General features: G+C 39.6%; 1 protein-coding gene across 15 annotated transcripts in view; it reads right to left on the bottom strand.

The window, feature by feature from the left end:
* The window catches only part of LOC117564871 (protein sidekick), a 140,633-nt gene that overhangs the window by 26,977 nt on the left and 96,550 nt on the right, over nucleotides 1-17,106 (bottom strand). For all 15 annotated transcript variants that reach the window (XM_052008561.1, XM_052008529.1, XM_052008496.1 and 12 more), the window contains exons 3-5: nucleotides 15,806-15,973; nucleotides 5,027-5,203; nucleotides 781-1,534 (exon numbers count right to left, since the gene is read on the bottom strand). In XM_052008561.1, coding sequence (XP_051864521.1) covers nucleotides 781-1,534; nucleotides 5,027-5,203; nucleotides 15,806-15,973 — 1,099 coding nt within the window. The remainder of the gene's footprint in view (nucleotides 1-780; nucleotides 1,535-5,026; nucleotides 5,204-15,805; nucleotides 15,974-17,106) is intronic.

The following is a 17,106-nucleotide window of genomic DNA, read 5'->3' as shown; positions in this document are numbered from 1 at the left end:
AGCGACAAGATAAACAGCGCAATGCGTTTAACAACACTAGTGTAATGCGTTTAACAACACTAAAGTAACTACTTTGCAACACAAATACTTATTTACTTTGACTTTCAGACAGACAAAAATACTGGATACTTCTAGCACGCTTTACAACACTACAACTAGTGTTGCACAAGATGTTACTATGCGAAATTTGATATTTAGAAATTTACGTGGAGCATCTTACAACACAGTGTTTTGAAAATGGAACACAAATTGAAGCATTCTTATAAGTTGAAGACTAGAATATAATAAATGAGTATTTACTGCCAAATTTCGATAATGGCAACCACATTTAATTGCCACAACAAAATTTAAGAATTGCAGATAATGTGGATGTGCAATTGATGTCGATAATTGCAACCGCATAAAGTAAATGGAATAACAAAAATAGTTTTCATTGTTAACTTAATTGCACATTGCAGATAAGTGCAACTCTTTCGACATAAAACTATACTTGTTTTGAAAATTGAACACAAATTGAAGCATTCTTATAAGTAGAAGACTATAATATAATAAATGCGTATTTACTCCCAAATTTCGATAATGGCAACCACATTTAATTGCCACAACAAAATTTAAGAATTGCAGATAATGTGGATGTGCAATTGATGTCAATAATTGCAACCGCAGAAAGTAAATGAAATAACAAAAATAGTTTTCATTGTTGCAGATAAGTGCAACTCTTACGACATTAAACTATACTTGAATATAGGATCAGTGTTGTATAACAATTGAGCAACTTACCCGCCGCTTTGCAGCTGCGCCTCGATGCGTTCGGCATTGCGAAACCATTGAATCTTGGGCATGGGATCGCCAACAACGTGACAGGGCAACGACACCTGGCCACCAAAATCCCCGAAGGTCTCCGCTCGCATTGAGCTGACAAACATCGGAGGCTCGAGGACAATGACCCGAGCTGTGGCGGTCACAGTCTGATAGCCACCGCTGCGTAAACGCACCTGGCAACTGTAATCGCCGGCATGCGAGCTGTTTGCCTGCTGGAGGACAAGGGTGCGATTCCAGGGATCATTGAGGGTGTGTGCAATGCCTGCTTGTTCCACCGGGATGCCATCCTTCAGCCAAATCATTTCGAGCTCATGCAAAGGTCGAGCATTGGCAATGCATTGGAGTTCAGCGAAACTCTCGCCACGCTTCAACTTCAGATCCTGCGGCGGCACAATGATCTCGGGTGCAATCTCAATGAACGGATCGCCGGTGACCTTCAAATGCACATAGGCGCTCATCTCTTCCTTGCCCAGTTGTGTGTTCATTGCGCGAGCGCGATACGCTTTCGCATCGTCCTCGTGGGCGCTGAGTATGATCAATTGATTGGCATGCGTTGTCGCGTATTTGATGTCATAGTTGAGCGGCCCTTCGGCTGTTTGCCAGTCGACCGATGGTCGTGGTATCGAATCGATTTGGGGCATATCAAAGATGGCCGCATGACCGCTGACAACGTTTAAGCGGCCCTCGGTGCTGTTCTCAAAGTTGCCCATATCTGCAATAGAAATTAGATATTAAAATTGAAATTGAAATATGCGCGTCGGTTATTACAATTTAATAGCGTGACCTGACCCCCAAGTGTCAACCCCCTTGGCTCGCTCGCTTGCTCGATGCCTTAGCCTCGGTCTCGAGCTCAAGTGTCACGACAGCTAATTGAATCAAGCGATGTCGGCCTGCGGGCAGAGGCAATTTTGCTTAACCTCCCATCAACTACGCACACTGCGCCGCTGTTGCTGCCGTTGCTGCTGCTGCTTGACTTTATTCCACTTGGCTGGCCCGCTTTCTCACAGCACACACAGCATAGGAAAAGGAAAGGTTATTAGTTCAGTTTAAGCGCAGCACTCCTACAATTAATTAAGTACTCAAGACGATGCTCCAAGTCAGACCAACGAACACGAGGCGGCCATTATCATTATCATCATCGCAGTCATCGTCATCGTCATCGTCATCGTCATCGTCATCGTCATCATCTGCTAAGTTGGCGTGCCCCGAAAAGAAGGTCACCAGCTCGTCGAGAGCTCGATTTATTAGGTTCAAGCAGCAGCAGCAGCAGTTGGGTAAAGCGCACACACATGAGCCACAGCTCAAGTGTCGCCATCTCACTCAGTGCCATCTTTTTCTCCTTCCACCCTCTCTATCTAATTGTTGGACGCTCTCGTTATTGTTGTTGTTGTTCTAGCTTTTTGTTGTAATTAAGTTCGCATTAAAGAAAAATTAGCAGCTACATCTATCGTTGTTGTTGTTGCTGCTGCTGTGACAGCCGTTTGATTAGCAACGTGCCCCCAATTGTCAACTTGCCCCAAGTTGCAAGTTGACACTATTGTGGCACGTAACCTAACTCTACAAGCTCGACGAGCTCTACAGCTGCCACTGCCACGTGTAGCACACACAGTTTGCTCTTCACTCCGATTACGCGCATCGCGCAATCATTCGAGTGCTTTTAAGTGGACGACGCTTCAATCGGCGCTAAACTCTTGACAGCTTCTCTCTTTCTCTGCTCCCTTCTTCCTCCTTCTCCTCCTCCGCCCACAACTGCACAGCAAGTCACATGTTTTTGTCCAGCAGCACTTGTTGTTCTAGTTAGTTTAATTAACTGCTTTACTTTTATACACTCTTGTAATTGTTTTTATCTACGTAGCTTACAATTCGTTTTAAAATGACCAATTTGTCAAAAAGTGTAGCATACTTTTCGGAACAAAAAATCAATTTGAGGAATTTACTCATTTGGGAATGAAACATTCAGTATCTTGCTTTGCTTGTCGGTCTATATATTTTACAGTTTATAGAGCTTAATTTGTAAGATTTAGTAATGGGAACTAAAGGCTGAATATCAGCATATAGAAAGAGTAGCAAAGCCAAATACTTGATTAGATAGCATCAACGGAACGAACGGAAAGAAACACACGCTTAACAAACGAAATGTTACGTTTGGAATGGAACAATTTATAATATTATATAATACTGAAGTTAAATACTCAATAGTATGAAACGTTGGAATGAAACATACCTTTAGCAACATAATGTTACATTTGGAATGGAAGAATTTGTTATGAATCTTAGGATGTTGCACTGTTTAGTTTAAGTATTCATAAATTTGGAACGTTGGAATGAAACAAACTGCTTAGCAAACGAAATGTTACGTTAGAATGGAACAATTTATAATATTATATAATGCTGCAGTAAATACCAAATAGTATGAAACGTTGGAATGAAATATACCTTTAGCAACTGAATTTTACGTTTGAAGCGAATTTGTTGAAGACAAATATTAAATATTTTGGAACGTTGAAATGAAACTTGCTTAACAACTTAATGTTACATTTGGAATGGAAGAATTTGTCATGAATCTTGGGATGTTGCAATGCTTAGTTTAAGTATTCATAAATTTGGAACGTTGGAATGAAACAAACTGCTTAGCAAACGAAATGTTACGTTTAAAAAGGATCAATTTATGACCTCACAGTAACGTAATGTATAGAAATTATTTCGATACTCTCGATATAAAAACAATTCTCCACCTCAAAATTAGTTAAATTTGAAGCGCGTGTGTCATAGATCAGTTATTATACATTTACATTTTAATTGCAAGTGTCGCGACCTTTATTACCTTTATTATTATTGTCGATGGCAATTAAGGTTGGAAAACAAATATGGTAAAGTGTGCATTTTATATATGGCATTGGCAATCGCTATGTGCCCGAGTTCCATAACGAAATCAAATGCACATGCTTCAACATAATTACAGCTATCTGCAACTGGTCTATTTATAATTCCAATCGATACGAAATGCTACACGGGACAAACTGAGGACTGAGGACTCGCCTAAATGGGCAGGTAAACAGGCAGGCAACGCTGAGTTGAAGTATATTGCGTGCTAGATTCCGATAACAGGCCCAATTACTGGCCAACTTATCTGGCAAATACACAAAAATATCTAAAATGCTGAAAAGAGTGTACTTGCATATCGCTGATGGTTGATGGTTGATGGAAAACACAGAAGTTGTGGGCGGAGTAATCATAAATAACGATTACACGAAACTATATCAAATTATATCTTGACATAGATTTCAAATGATGTATAACGATAACAGCAGGCAGGCAGACAGCAGGCAGCAGGCATTAAGCAGCTTACAATAAGACGAAACGCGTATCGTATCGAAGCAAAGTGACGACCCCAAAGACGAAGGACGGGCGGGGGACAGACGCCCAAGGGAGAGAGAGAGGCACGAAGGGCAGACAGCGAGTGACGAGAAGTTTTCCCACGCAATTACCAGGCGAATGAAAATGGCTTAGTCCCTATTTGATGGGCGCTGATGCTACAAAAGGCTGTCAGTGCTTCAAGTAGTCAGCTTAATAATTTCCCCCACCTGAGCTCAGGCTGCACTGAGCGAAATTAATGGCTGCTTTGGCGTAACATTCTCTTTTATTATGCAATTATTTTTTAAGAACTATTGACTATGTTTGATATTGTATTGAAATTACTATTACTCAAAATAATATAACAAATAGTTACTTTCTTTCTTAAGAAAAACTTTTCTATTCTGTTATATTATGCCATTCGTTTTTATGAATGTTAATTTTATTTATGATATTATATTAAAATGTATATTATTCAAAATAATATCATAAAAAGTCACAGTACCCTATTTGATTACGAATTTCATGTATTACTTTACTTTTAAAACTAATTATTTTGACATTTGAATTAGGTATCTTTTTTTTTTGTTATTACTTCTTTTTAGAAATATAATAAGAGTAATATGTATTACGAATATTATGTGAATTTGAATTCCACATTAATAAATATTTCGTTGCATTGCTTTTCAGCATTCTGAATGTCTTTTGAAATACACCAAAGTTGTTGCTCATTAAATTTGCTCAGTGTATGAAGCAGACATATGTAACAGCGTGTCTTGCTGAATGTGGCATCTATGGGTGTATGAGTGTGTGGGTGTGTATATGTGAGAGTGTGTTGATGTATACTTACAGGCAACAACAACGTCGCTTTTTTCACTCAGTATAGATCCAGCATCGTTCCTGGCAATGCACTGATAGCTGCCGGCATCCTCGCGTCTTGTGATGTGAATGCGATAAAATTGACTGGATGAATAATCGGCAACGGGAGCGCCATCCTTGAGCCAGCGATATGTGGGCTGTGGCGAACCTGTGAATAAAGTTCAAAATACATACATACATGAATACACATAATACGTATACGAGATGTTGTACTAGACACACACAGATAGAAAGCGAAAGAGAGAGAGAGAGAGAGAAGTGTGTCTGTTAAGTAAAAATGAGGTTGCAGCAGTCTTGTTGCATAATGAAAATGTGTGTGTATGTGTGTCTGTTTTTTTTTTCTCTACTTTTTTTGAAAGCCATATCTCTTTTGGTTCAGTGGCGATTAAATCTTATGCTGGCCACGCCCGGGCACCAAAAAGGATATTACTTATTTTACCCACCCCAAAGCTGAATGCCCCCCCTCTCTCCACGATGTGTATGTGTGTAGTTCGTTGACTATTTGTTGGAACTTCCGTTTGCCTATCGAGGGACCAACTGCAGGATGCAAAGACCAAGCGGCATGCACCGGACACACTCGAAGCAACTCGATTTTGGCACACAAAATGCGATCGACTTGAAAATAAACGACTTTTCTACTGGCTCTTGATGCTGTATTTCGTATTGTTTGCAAATGGCGCTTTTTTGATTTCGATTTCGTTTTAATTTAAAGTTGATTTATGTGCGTTGGCGGCATTGCATTTGTTTTGTCGCGGCGTATTACACCAACTTGCAACATTTGAAATTTGAAATGAAAATTGCAATTGCAATTTTCGACAAAACAAAACTTTCCTCACTTCGTCGTTCCGTTCTCTCTCTCTCTGTGTGTCATTTTGGTTGGCCAACTAAATGAAGCGTTGAATAAAATATCCGTTTTAGCCAACTGCGAGTAACCCGGAGTCGCCCCACCGTTGCACTGTTGCACCTGCTATTACTACATAGCACTCAACACTGATATCTAAACATGAAATGGAAGTGCAACAGGATGAATGCAGCTGCTGCTCTCGTTGCTGCCGGGCTGCAATTTCTGCTGAAAGCCAATAGACACTACAGCAATCTATTCGTGCAGCAGCCTCCGCCACATTTGACCTGTCCGGGATAGTTGATCCCAAATCCCAAATCTCCTCCCCCCTTTCCCCCTTCACTTCAGGCCCAATTGCACAGTCAACGATTTAACGCGCGTCCTGCAAACAACAAATAAAAGAAAGAGAAAAAAAAAAAACAAACGCTTTGCTAACTACTTTAATCGTGTCGAGAACGAAACTCTGCTGTGATACCCTGTAATAATTATGCTCAGACATATGAAAAATCAATTAACTATAATTCATATTTGTGCTGCTGAAAGATTTGCAATATTCTTCTTTGCAATATCCGAAAGCGAAATCGAAATCAAAATCGAAGAGTGAATTTTACTCGCAGCAAAACTTTTGCTCGCATGACAATTTCAATTCTCAACAATATCTGAAATCTTGTTATAACAAATTTGCGCACATTTTATTTGCATTGAATAAACCAAAAATGGCAGAAAACTTTGCGCTTATTTCGCTTTTTTCCTGTGCCAGATACCCTGTAAACATCTGTATTGACTTTGCTGAGGGAAAGCATTGAAGAGAGTTTTGTATAGTTGAAAATAGAACAAGAAATAATAAAAAAAACGATATATGGCTTATTTATATCATCTGACAACAAGTTGAGCTTTATTTGGAAATGCATTAAATGATATATTTCATTTGTAAGTAAGGAAAAACGAGTTTGGCAAATCACTCAGCTGAAATATTTCGTTGAATATTGTATACAAATTAAGGAAGTCTAAAACAATCTACCCCATTATCGAATGCAACCTTGCAACGTAGTAGAATGCTGTCACACACACACATACACATATAGACACATACAGGAGTAGGTTGCCAATGGCAATGCAATTGCATTCACTTGGCAGCACTTTGGCAGCAGATGAAATCGAATTGAGCAGACTCCGAGACTCTGACTCACAGCAACTCAAACTCAAACTCAGTCAGTCTCTCAGTCTCAGAGACTGGAGGCTAAGACCGAAATGCCAGAATAAGTAAAAGAGCCAGCAGCAGCCAAGAGCCAGCAAACCAGCAGCCAAAAAAGCAGAGCAAAACTACGCAAAAGAAAATCAGCAAAACGAAAAAGAAAAAAACTTTTCTCAAGTGTTGGCCGGCAGAAAAGAAAAAAAAAATGAACGAAAGGAGAAGAGACGAGAAGAGAAGGGCAAAGTCTATTTGAGTATTTGGGCAATGACGCTGCTATAAAATTACAATTTGGGGAATTGTAAGGCAGATGTACGTACACTATATACATACATATATATATATGTAGATATGTATATAGACAGGCTTCACACAAACAGACAGGACTTACTTAAACGAATGCCGTCGCTTTGGTCAACAGCAGGCAGCAGGCCTCAAAGGCAGAACTGAGTGGGTGCAAAAAGTAGCCAAAGTAAAGTAAAGTAAAGTAAGCCAAACAGAGAGCAAAAGAGAGACAGAGAGAGAGAGAGAGAGAGAGAGAAGGCAGAGTTCTCTAGCGATATGTGTCAGCGTTAAATCGAAGTGAAAGCCCCAATAAGCAGAGAAGAAACTGGCGAATCCATAGAGACACAACACACACACACACACATACACCGCCTCCCATCGTCGACCTTCTTCATTTCGTCCTGTCACACAGACACTCATGAGTTTTTAATAACTAAACTGACAAATCCTTTAGGCCAAAGCCATACGGCACCACAGTCAAGCGTGTCCAAGAGTTGGCCAGCTCATCATCATCCAAAGTCGAGTCCCCAGTCCCCATTGAGCACAGAGGCCGAAAACGAAGCAAAGTTATCAAATGAAACAAGTTCGTTCCAGGGGGGAAAAGCTCATAAATCAGACGATGGACCATATTAAATGCAGGTTTGCTGCTGCTTCGAAGCTCTTTAAAATATAATTTGCAAGCAATTAACAGACGTGAAAAGTCACATTTACTGAGTCAATTTAAGCAAGTGCATAAATTTGTAGTAAAAACACTTTTTAGGAAAAACTGATTCAGATCAAACCTCATATTCATATCATAAGGACGTAAAACACTAATCAAATCTCATAACAAATTTCATAGCATACTTTTGAAAGCTAGCGACCAAGCGAATTCCAACACAAATTTCATAGCATACTTTGGTGGGCCAGCGAAAAGTGAGTTTCAAAAACTGGCTGAAAATGCATAATTCCCAACAGTATTCTTTTCATTTTTTATGTTTTTTTTTAATGAAATTCGGTACGCGTACTTTTCGAGCGAATCAATCGCTCAATCACTCAATCAATCAGTCAATGTCTAAGCAAGCGACTGCATATAAATAAATTCAATAAACTGACGATGCCACACGCAACAAATTGCATTTGCACGAGTGGCGAGAGTGTGTGTGCTGTCTCTTTCTTCCTCTCTCTCTCTCCCTCTCACTCTCATTTTACTTATACGACTGGCAGAAATTGTTTGATTTGCGGTTGTCTTCGCTTTACAGCACTTTGCCAACTTGTCGCCAACTCAGCTCAGCTTCCTCTCACTTCTCTCCCTATCCCTCTTCTTTTCTCTTTTCGCTTGGCTGCTGCAATTTCATCAACTCTTTGCTGACATTAGCCGCCTAATGCCGCACAGTCAGTCAACAGTGTGCAGTTGCATGCCACATTGATCTACCTGTCAACGCTGAAGCTGCTTTGATTTTTCCACATTGCTCTGCGGTCTCCTAACTAAGTCTACACCTGCCTTTTATTGCTGCTCAATATACTATACAATGCTGCGTGTATCTGCCGCACTCATTCTTTATCTCTTTCTCACTCTTCTCGCTTGCTAAATTATGCACAACACAATGCACACATAACATTGTAGTGTTGTGTGTTGCACTTGAATTTTAAGTAAACTTCAAAATGTGCTGGCAAGAAAAGCTGCCTAAAAGGCTTTTCCCCGCCTTGCTTCGCCGTCGCTTTGTTGTCTTTTCACTTTTGGCAGCACATTTCACTTTTATGCATTTCCATTGTTTACACACTCTCGCACTCTCTCTCTCTCTCTCTCTCTCTCTCTATCTTTCTAGCTCTGCTTTAACCACAAAACTTGGCCAAGAAATCTGAGCAACGCTCATCACGTGGCACATGTGAGCCAAAGACATAAATGTAGCCCAGAGACAGCAGAAGAGATAGAAAGAGATAGTAAGAGAGAGAGAGAGGAAGATGGAGTGCCAGCAGCAGCTCTGTAAGTGTGTCAACTGTGCAAAAGCATTGCGGAAAAGCAAGTAATAAGTAAAAATGAAAAGCACAAACAACAAAATAAAAGAGCACAAATTTTCCGTCTCAGCTAAAACCGAATGAAGCATGTATGTAGATTGTTTAGCTGTTGTTTTGTCATAAAAATATGCTCATCATCGCATGCTTAGTGACAACAACAACAACAAGTCAGTGAATTGTAAGAGAATTTTCTTACTCTGAATCTGAACTAATCTCCAAGAGTTAATTGTTGACTTTGTATCCCATCAAATACAATACTTTAGCTCATTCCATTTCCAGTTCTTCGCTTTTTTCTGTTTTCTGGCGTCTTTTCTCAATTCATGCCACTGTCATTCATTATGCTTTGTTGATTTTTGTATATCATTAAGCAAATTTCACAGGAATCGGCCGCAGGACACAAAAGTTGCCTCAGCTTACTTCGAGTGAAATAAGTTCTAATTATAGTTTGGCTAAGGCTTCAGCATTTTGACAGCTTTTTTGAGGCAGTAGACATATCAGATACGTAGTTAAAGCTTTGTGAATTTGGAATACTTCTTTTTTGTTTGTAATATTCCTCTTCCATAAATTTTAAAGCAACTCTCAGCCTAGTTTAAAGCAAGTCGAGAAGAATAGGAACAATTTCATAACAAGAACTAGAAGAAGAAAAAAAGTAGAAAAGATTGCGACAAAACACACACACACACACACAAAAACAATGCTTTTCACCATTTCTGTGTTTCTAGTAGTTGTTATTGTTTGTATTTTTTTTCGCTTAGTAATGTTTCCACTTCTCCGTTTGTTGTTGTTAGTTTTCAATGTTGACGCTGAGAGCTGAGTGAAAAAAACAGAAGGAGGAGGAGGAAAGTAGAGCTGTAAACTGCACCCAAAACCCAGCTCAGTCGCAGTCTTCGTCTCGGTGGCAGTTGCAGCTTCCAGTGCTGTGCTGTGCCTAAAACAGCGAGCTAAACCCAGGGAAACTAAGCCACGCACGTTCTTCGTTCTCCGTTTTCCATTTGACTTTTTTCCTCTGTAGTTTTGTGTGTGTTTGCGCGCCTTGTGTTGCCTTATCCTTATGTTCCTTACGTGATGCAACAGCAACAACATCGCTTCGCTTCGCGTCGCGTCGCAGCCCATTTGCTGCTTGGTTGCAGCTTCTTCGCCAGCAAGCCATAAAAAAGCAAAGTCTTTGTTGCAAGTTGCTGCGACGTTGAAAACAATTCAACACACACTTTGCCAAGGCTTTATGCTTTATGCTTATGACACCGAGAGAGCTCCCTCTCTCTCTCTCTCTCGCTCTGTCCCTCTCCTTCTTCTAAGCACTTGCAACTTGAACATCGTGTGGCAGTTGCATGTGCCATATTAGTTACATTTGTGCACCTCTATTGCCCCATTCAACGTGTCGTAGATAATCCTGATTAACAGTCGTTACCTGGTCTACCCAAATCTGCCTGCCGCTCTCCCTCTTCCTCTTCTGCTCCTTTGCTGTTTAACGGGCCATTTTTGGTGTCGCAACGCGCATTTAACGCCAGATGGCGCCACACAAACGATGCTGGATGCTGCTGCTGCTCATCGCATGCCCCAAATCTTTGGCAATACATTTGTTCGACACAATTTACAGGGTATTCAACAACGAGCTTAATTGTAAATTCATCGGGGCTTTTGTGAATCAGTTTACAGTTTACAGGCTTTCGACTATCGTCCGATGAGATATACAGATAGCTCTCAGCGCTCGCTATTGAAATTTCATGCAGAGCCCCAAAAAAGTATGCTACAAAAAATGAAATACTGCAGGCGACGCTCAATTCAAAGTCTTTTGATGGAGGAATTTATAGCAAGCGGTGGCAAAATATTACAAATATAGAGTAAAACCAGAAATAAATAAATAAAATTCGTAGCAACAAAGCTGACAATAAATTTCGTCTACTATTTCACTATTTTTGGGTATCTGCTAGTTGTGTATGCCGTCGCTATTGCTTTCAACATTGTAACAACGTTTTATACATTTTTTTGTGTGTGTGTAGTTTCGAGCACGACGACAACATGACAACAACGACAACAACAACAACAAGAATGGCAACACGTCGAAACGCTAGCAAGCCACAGAATTCGCCGTTTGTTGTTAGCGCACACTAAAAACTGGGCGCAAAACAACTGAAAAACAACAAAGAAACAAAAAATGGTTGTAAAGATAACAAAACAAAGTGTAAACGATGCTGGTAACACAAAAGCTGAACATTCAGATACCCTAGATGGCATTAAATCTCAAATTATTTGCAAACGCATCAAAAGCAATAAATGTCCGTTAGATGGCGCCAGCTGTGCTATGCAAATTGTTATATTTAACTACTCTTTGGCTTATCTATCGATTGTGTCATCATAAATAATGCAACTAAATAAATTGTAATCTCGAAATCAATAAGTTACTATCTAACAGGATTATTCCGTTATTTATTTGTGGAAAATTAATATTTAACTGCCTGCAAAATATATATGAACAATAAGCAGACTTAAGAGCATTCATTCATCATCATATCATTGTTATCTCAAATGCATATAGTGCTTATAGAATTGATTTTTTCATTTAAGCATGACTAATCATATTTACTAATGAATTTTTGTATTTCTAATCAAGATTTTGCTCCACTATAAGGATATACTTAGATACGTTTTCGGTATAAAAGAACTGCTTCAGTGAAAAATAATCAAAATTAGAAGAAGTATTAAGAAAGATCAAGACAAATTCATTTTGCTCTCCTTTCAATAGCGCATACCCAATTGCACTTTCTCATTTTTTCAATGAGTGCGCGGCATAAAAATAGTTAACAGAAAGCGGCTGCATTCCTTGGCATCACTTGGGAGCGGGATAACTGAGCATAGGTTAAGTTGGGCGGCCAGTGGCGAGGAGGGGGCGTGGCAGGCAAGCCTATGCGGGCACATCCGCACATCCCCCATTGCCTATTTCCCTTCCATCCCCCCATTTAGTTTGCCGCTGCAGCTGCATTGGCATCGCCAGCCTCATTCGTAACCATCCGTATCTCTTGTCTTTGTATCTATCTCTCTCATTCTCTCCTTCTCTCTCTCTCTCTCTCTCGCTCGCTCGCTGTTGACAGTTAAAAGCGCCAAAGTGACTGAGTGCGTGAACGCCGCCGTGGCCATTGGCAACGCTTGTCGCGGCATCTGCAACACCAACAACAACAACGGCAAGTGAAGCATCATCAACAACAACAACAGCTAAAAAGATTTGCATGTTTGTTTGCTACACCCGGCAGCTAAAGCGCGGCAAAGGGTATCAAAGGTTAGTGATAGTCAAGAACATGAATCTCAAAGTTTGTCTGCTGTCTATTAAGTTTGTCTTAAAAAAATTAACTCGCAGTTGAATCCATCTAAAACTAACAAATATGTTTATTTTTGCAAAAAATTAATAGTCCAAAAGCTTCAACTGAAATCTTCGATCTCAGTTAACAAATTTATTGAATGAAAAAATATTAATTCATTCAAATTCTTTAGAATGCAGTTTAATTTGCGAATATAATCGCAGCCATTCTTTTTGCCTATTTTGCATATAAAGTGAAAGAAATTGCATCAAAGAAATTTGAGCAAACAGTAGACATCATGTCATGTTGTGAATATTAGTTAAATATGGAATTGAGTAGAAAATCCTGGCTGCGTTTAACACAGTTAACGAACAATTGATGTCCGTCCAAGCGAGTGTTTCAGAAAACTATACCATGCCATAGAAAGTGTTAAAAAGAGAAATATCTGCCTAATGAAACTATCAGTTGAGAGATTTTTCAAGATATTAAGTTTAATAACAAATCAATTTCAATTGGTTGTGCAGCATTAACAAGTATCGCGCAGTCGTGCATACTCTACAAATATTTTCCATTTTTTTTTATGTTGTTGGCAGGTTGTTGTTTTGCCTGTCTTTTGGTGTAACATTTTTGCTTTTGGCCGTTTTGCAGCTTACGCAAAGTGCAGGACTCTCTTCCTCTGCCTGCACCTCACCACACACGCACACATACACACACACACACACATACATAGATAGATATATGGGTGTTGTAAGTACATTTTCATATGCATGTGTGTGCTGCAGAGATACGTGAATTCAGATGATTCTCGCTCGCAGCTGCAGCTGTAGCTGAAGTTGAAACGGCTCAAATGGCCTGGCCAGGCCATCAAAGGCCAATCAATTAGCACCACACACACACACACTTACACACACACTCTCTCGCATACTAACACACTCACAACTCGCACTCACACACGCTCGAATGTTGTTAAGCTTGGTTTGCTGGCTGCTTCATCGTTTGCATTGACGTGTTCTGAATTTTGCATTTTGGCCTAATAGTTTTTTCGCCTCTTTTTTTTTTTGGCAGGTTCGGACAACTTGACCCTTCAAATGCAGTCACCGTTTTTGGTTAGCGGGATCGAAGAGTGCAAGTGATAAGGCCGCTCTTATTGTAGATTAATTTCCAGATTATGCTTCACTAGCTTTTGCTTTTGCCTAACAAGTCACAAAGTAATTAACTTTCGCTTTCGTAGGATCTTTAGCTACTTATGATCAATCTAGGTTAAGCACACTTTAATCGATAGTAAGTAGCAATTATCGATAACAACAACTACTGTTCATTTCCTAACTCCTGACTTTTTGTAAGCCAATTTGTTGTGAACATCAACAGCGAATTGAATAGATAAATACATATTTACACATCAGAGTAGGCTTAACGTAATTTAAGCGATAGTAAATGCAAACTACCGATAACAATCACAATTGAGCTCAAACTAAACTTGGATATGTTTTGCTTATTATTATTGCGGATCAGTAATCAATTTGGTGTGAGCATCGTCAGCTACTTAACACATAAATAGATATTAAAATTCCTATTTTTATCCTACTTTAATCGATAGTAAGTGCGTACTATCGATAACAACTAGATTTCAATTCAAACCGAATTTCCTTATGTTCCTACTATTATTGCTCGCTTCCTCTTTTTAATCATAAATCAGCTCTTGCTCGCTCTTCATTTAGATTGATTAATTTAGCAGAGATTGGATTTGTGTCGCTGTTGTTGCGATTTAAATTAATGACAAGACATTAGCAAGCGATTTATAAACACATTGTTCCAAATATTTTGACTGCAAACTGTCACAAACCCTAATCAAACTTTACTTTCGGTTTTTTTTCTGTGCTTATTTCTTTCTGTCTTTCTTTATTTAGCTTTTTTTTAAATTCTATGATAAAAGTTTTGCACTCTTATTCTGAACCCTCGAGATGACACAATTTTCCAGGCAATTTTTGAAATTACTTGAAGGGCCAACAAATTGAGCTGTAGAGGAAAAGGAAATGGTGAGAGAGAAAGAGAGAGAGAGAGAGTGAGGGAGAGATGAAGCTGTGATAGACAGACAAAGGCGTGTGTCCCTTTGGCTCATCAATGAACCAATATGCATTCATTTTTAATACATTTCACGGCTAATTGTGCGAATCCTGCGGCCATAAGGCCACAAAGCTAATATCCTCACACACACACAGAGTCGTATAGGGACAAGGACATCAGGTCCCAAATTGTCTTGAGGGTCCTTTACGGCACAAACAACGGTAAAAAGAATGAAAATGACAAGAACGAGGACGAGGACGAGAGAATGTGAACGAGTTGAAGTGGGGAAGGGGTTGGGCGGGGGGGAGAAGGTGAAGTGTGCTCGAGTGAGTCGCAAGACGATGGGCTAAAAGTCCTGGCTAAAGTCCGAGAGCTCAAAGCCCTCGCCACGCAACACTCGCACAACATTTTTCGGGATGACACAATATGTAACCGATACTTGGGAATGCCAGACGCAGAAGACGGCAACAGGAGGACAACAGTCGGGTAACAACACCTGTGTGTATATTGTGTATGTGCTGTGCTGTCCTGTCCTGTGCGTATGCCCTAAAGCGTCCTTGCGTCCTCGCCTGACCTGCCGCCTCCTGCTTCCCATCGCCTCCCATCGTGTCCTGGGCAACACGAAAACGGCTCAAAGGATTACGGCGCTCTCTCTCGTGGGCTTCCCAACTGGCTGGAAACCTCATAAAAGTTATTGTTTTTCTACTTCATTATCTTTCAAAAGCAAAATTACGCCACGCCCACACAACAAACACCGGCAAGAGAGAACGGGAGAAGGGAAAAGTGTTTTCGTTTATGGTTTCATTTTACATGCCACTTGCCACTTGCCACAATGCCCAAGCGCCCATGTCCTGCCCCTTCTTCTCCTCCTCTTTTAGCCAACTCCTAGATGCTTAAGCTCAGCTGTCAGGCATTTTGAAGGACAAGTGTAATGTTTAGACTTCCCACTCCACTTCCCCCCCACTCTTCTTCACCACCTTCTTTGCTTTTCACACTCCTTAGCAAGCGTGTCCAAGCTTATGTTTCGAAACTTTCTTATTGTTGTAGTTGTTATTGGGGGCTTCAGCTTCAACTTACCGAGCGCAAGACACTGTAAAATCTTCGTTCGTCCTTCGCTAACAATGGATCCCGATGACGAAGGATGCGTTGTAAAGTGTGGCGCCTCCTGTTGTTGTTTTTGTTGCTGCACCAGCGGCTGCTGCTGTGGCGATTGTTGTTGTTGCTGCTGTTGTTGGGGTATAGCATCTGCAATGAAAGATAGTAGCACAATGATTAGCATTTTAGTTCAAGTTGCCAAACGACCTTGACTAGACACTTGGCCATATCTATGTAGAAACACACACATAAAATGCCTAAACACTTGTCAGCATAAATATGTTAAATGGCCAACTGACAAATTAAATATACTTAGCTTGGTTAACGAAGGAAGACAGAAGATACAATTTAATATATTCTTAAATTATCTTACTCGAAAATTATAATAAAAGTATTTCTCTATAATTAGGCTTCACGATTACATTTTACATTTCTCGACTGATTTTATTGGAAGCTATTAGATATGAATGAATAAAGCGAAATTATAAATACAATCGATAGTAGAAAAAATCGTACAAACCAAAATCATTTGATCGATAGTGAAAACTATACTATAATGCAAAAAAAAAACATATGAAATGAAATAATATAATCGATAGTATTGAAGATTCGATTAAATCGAAAAGCACAATCGATAGTAAGCGACACTTTTCTAAATATAAGCAATGCAATTGATAGCAATGAGCACATGGATAAAATGGCTTCAAGTCAGATTCGATCAAACTGGCTTTGCTGAAATTAATCGGTAGTAAATGTCAGATTATAATACAAAATTTATGTATAATCTTTTAACACAATAGATGCTCAAGATACTCAAGCACCTCTTGTAATACAATCGATAGTAATTAATACACGCAGACTGCAAAACCATGCAACCTAAACAACAGAATCGAAAGTAGACAACAATTGAAGCTCGAAGAAAATTATTATTAATCATAAATACAACTCGCATTGAATGGCTTCAATGTAATTTTAAATCAGATCAAGCTATTTTAGTTGCTGTAATCGATAGTAAATTGAAAGCTGCATTGCCTTACGCATTGCTCATTGCTCACTTGCTCCGACTAAAGTAACTATAGAAAATGTGTTGCCAAGCATTTAATTGCAATATACGAGTACTCGGAAATTTGAAACAAAGAAGAAGAAGCCAGTTAGGAGTAATTCTATCGTGACTACATTGATGTCAAGGGAATTGTTGGCCAGCTTTGTGTGTGCATTCACCGTGGGAGTAATGTTGAATGGGTTAAAAGGGACATGAAAATATGCGTAAACATTGCGTCATT

The sequence above is a fragment of the Drosophila albomicans genome, chromosome X (genome assembly GCF_009650485.2).
Source record: "Drosophila albomicans strain 15112-1751.03 chromosome X, ASM965048v2, whole genome shotgun sequence".
In the NCBI taxonomy this organism is placed as follows: Eukaryota; Metazoa; Arthropoda; class Insecta; order Diptera; family Drosophilidae; genus Drosophila; species Drosophila albomicans.
Note: the sequence above shows the minus strand (reverse complement) of the source record. Positions and strands in the feature narration are given on the sequence as shown.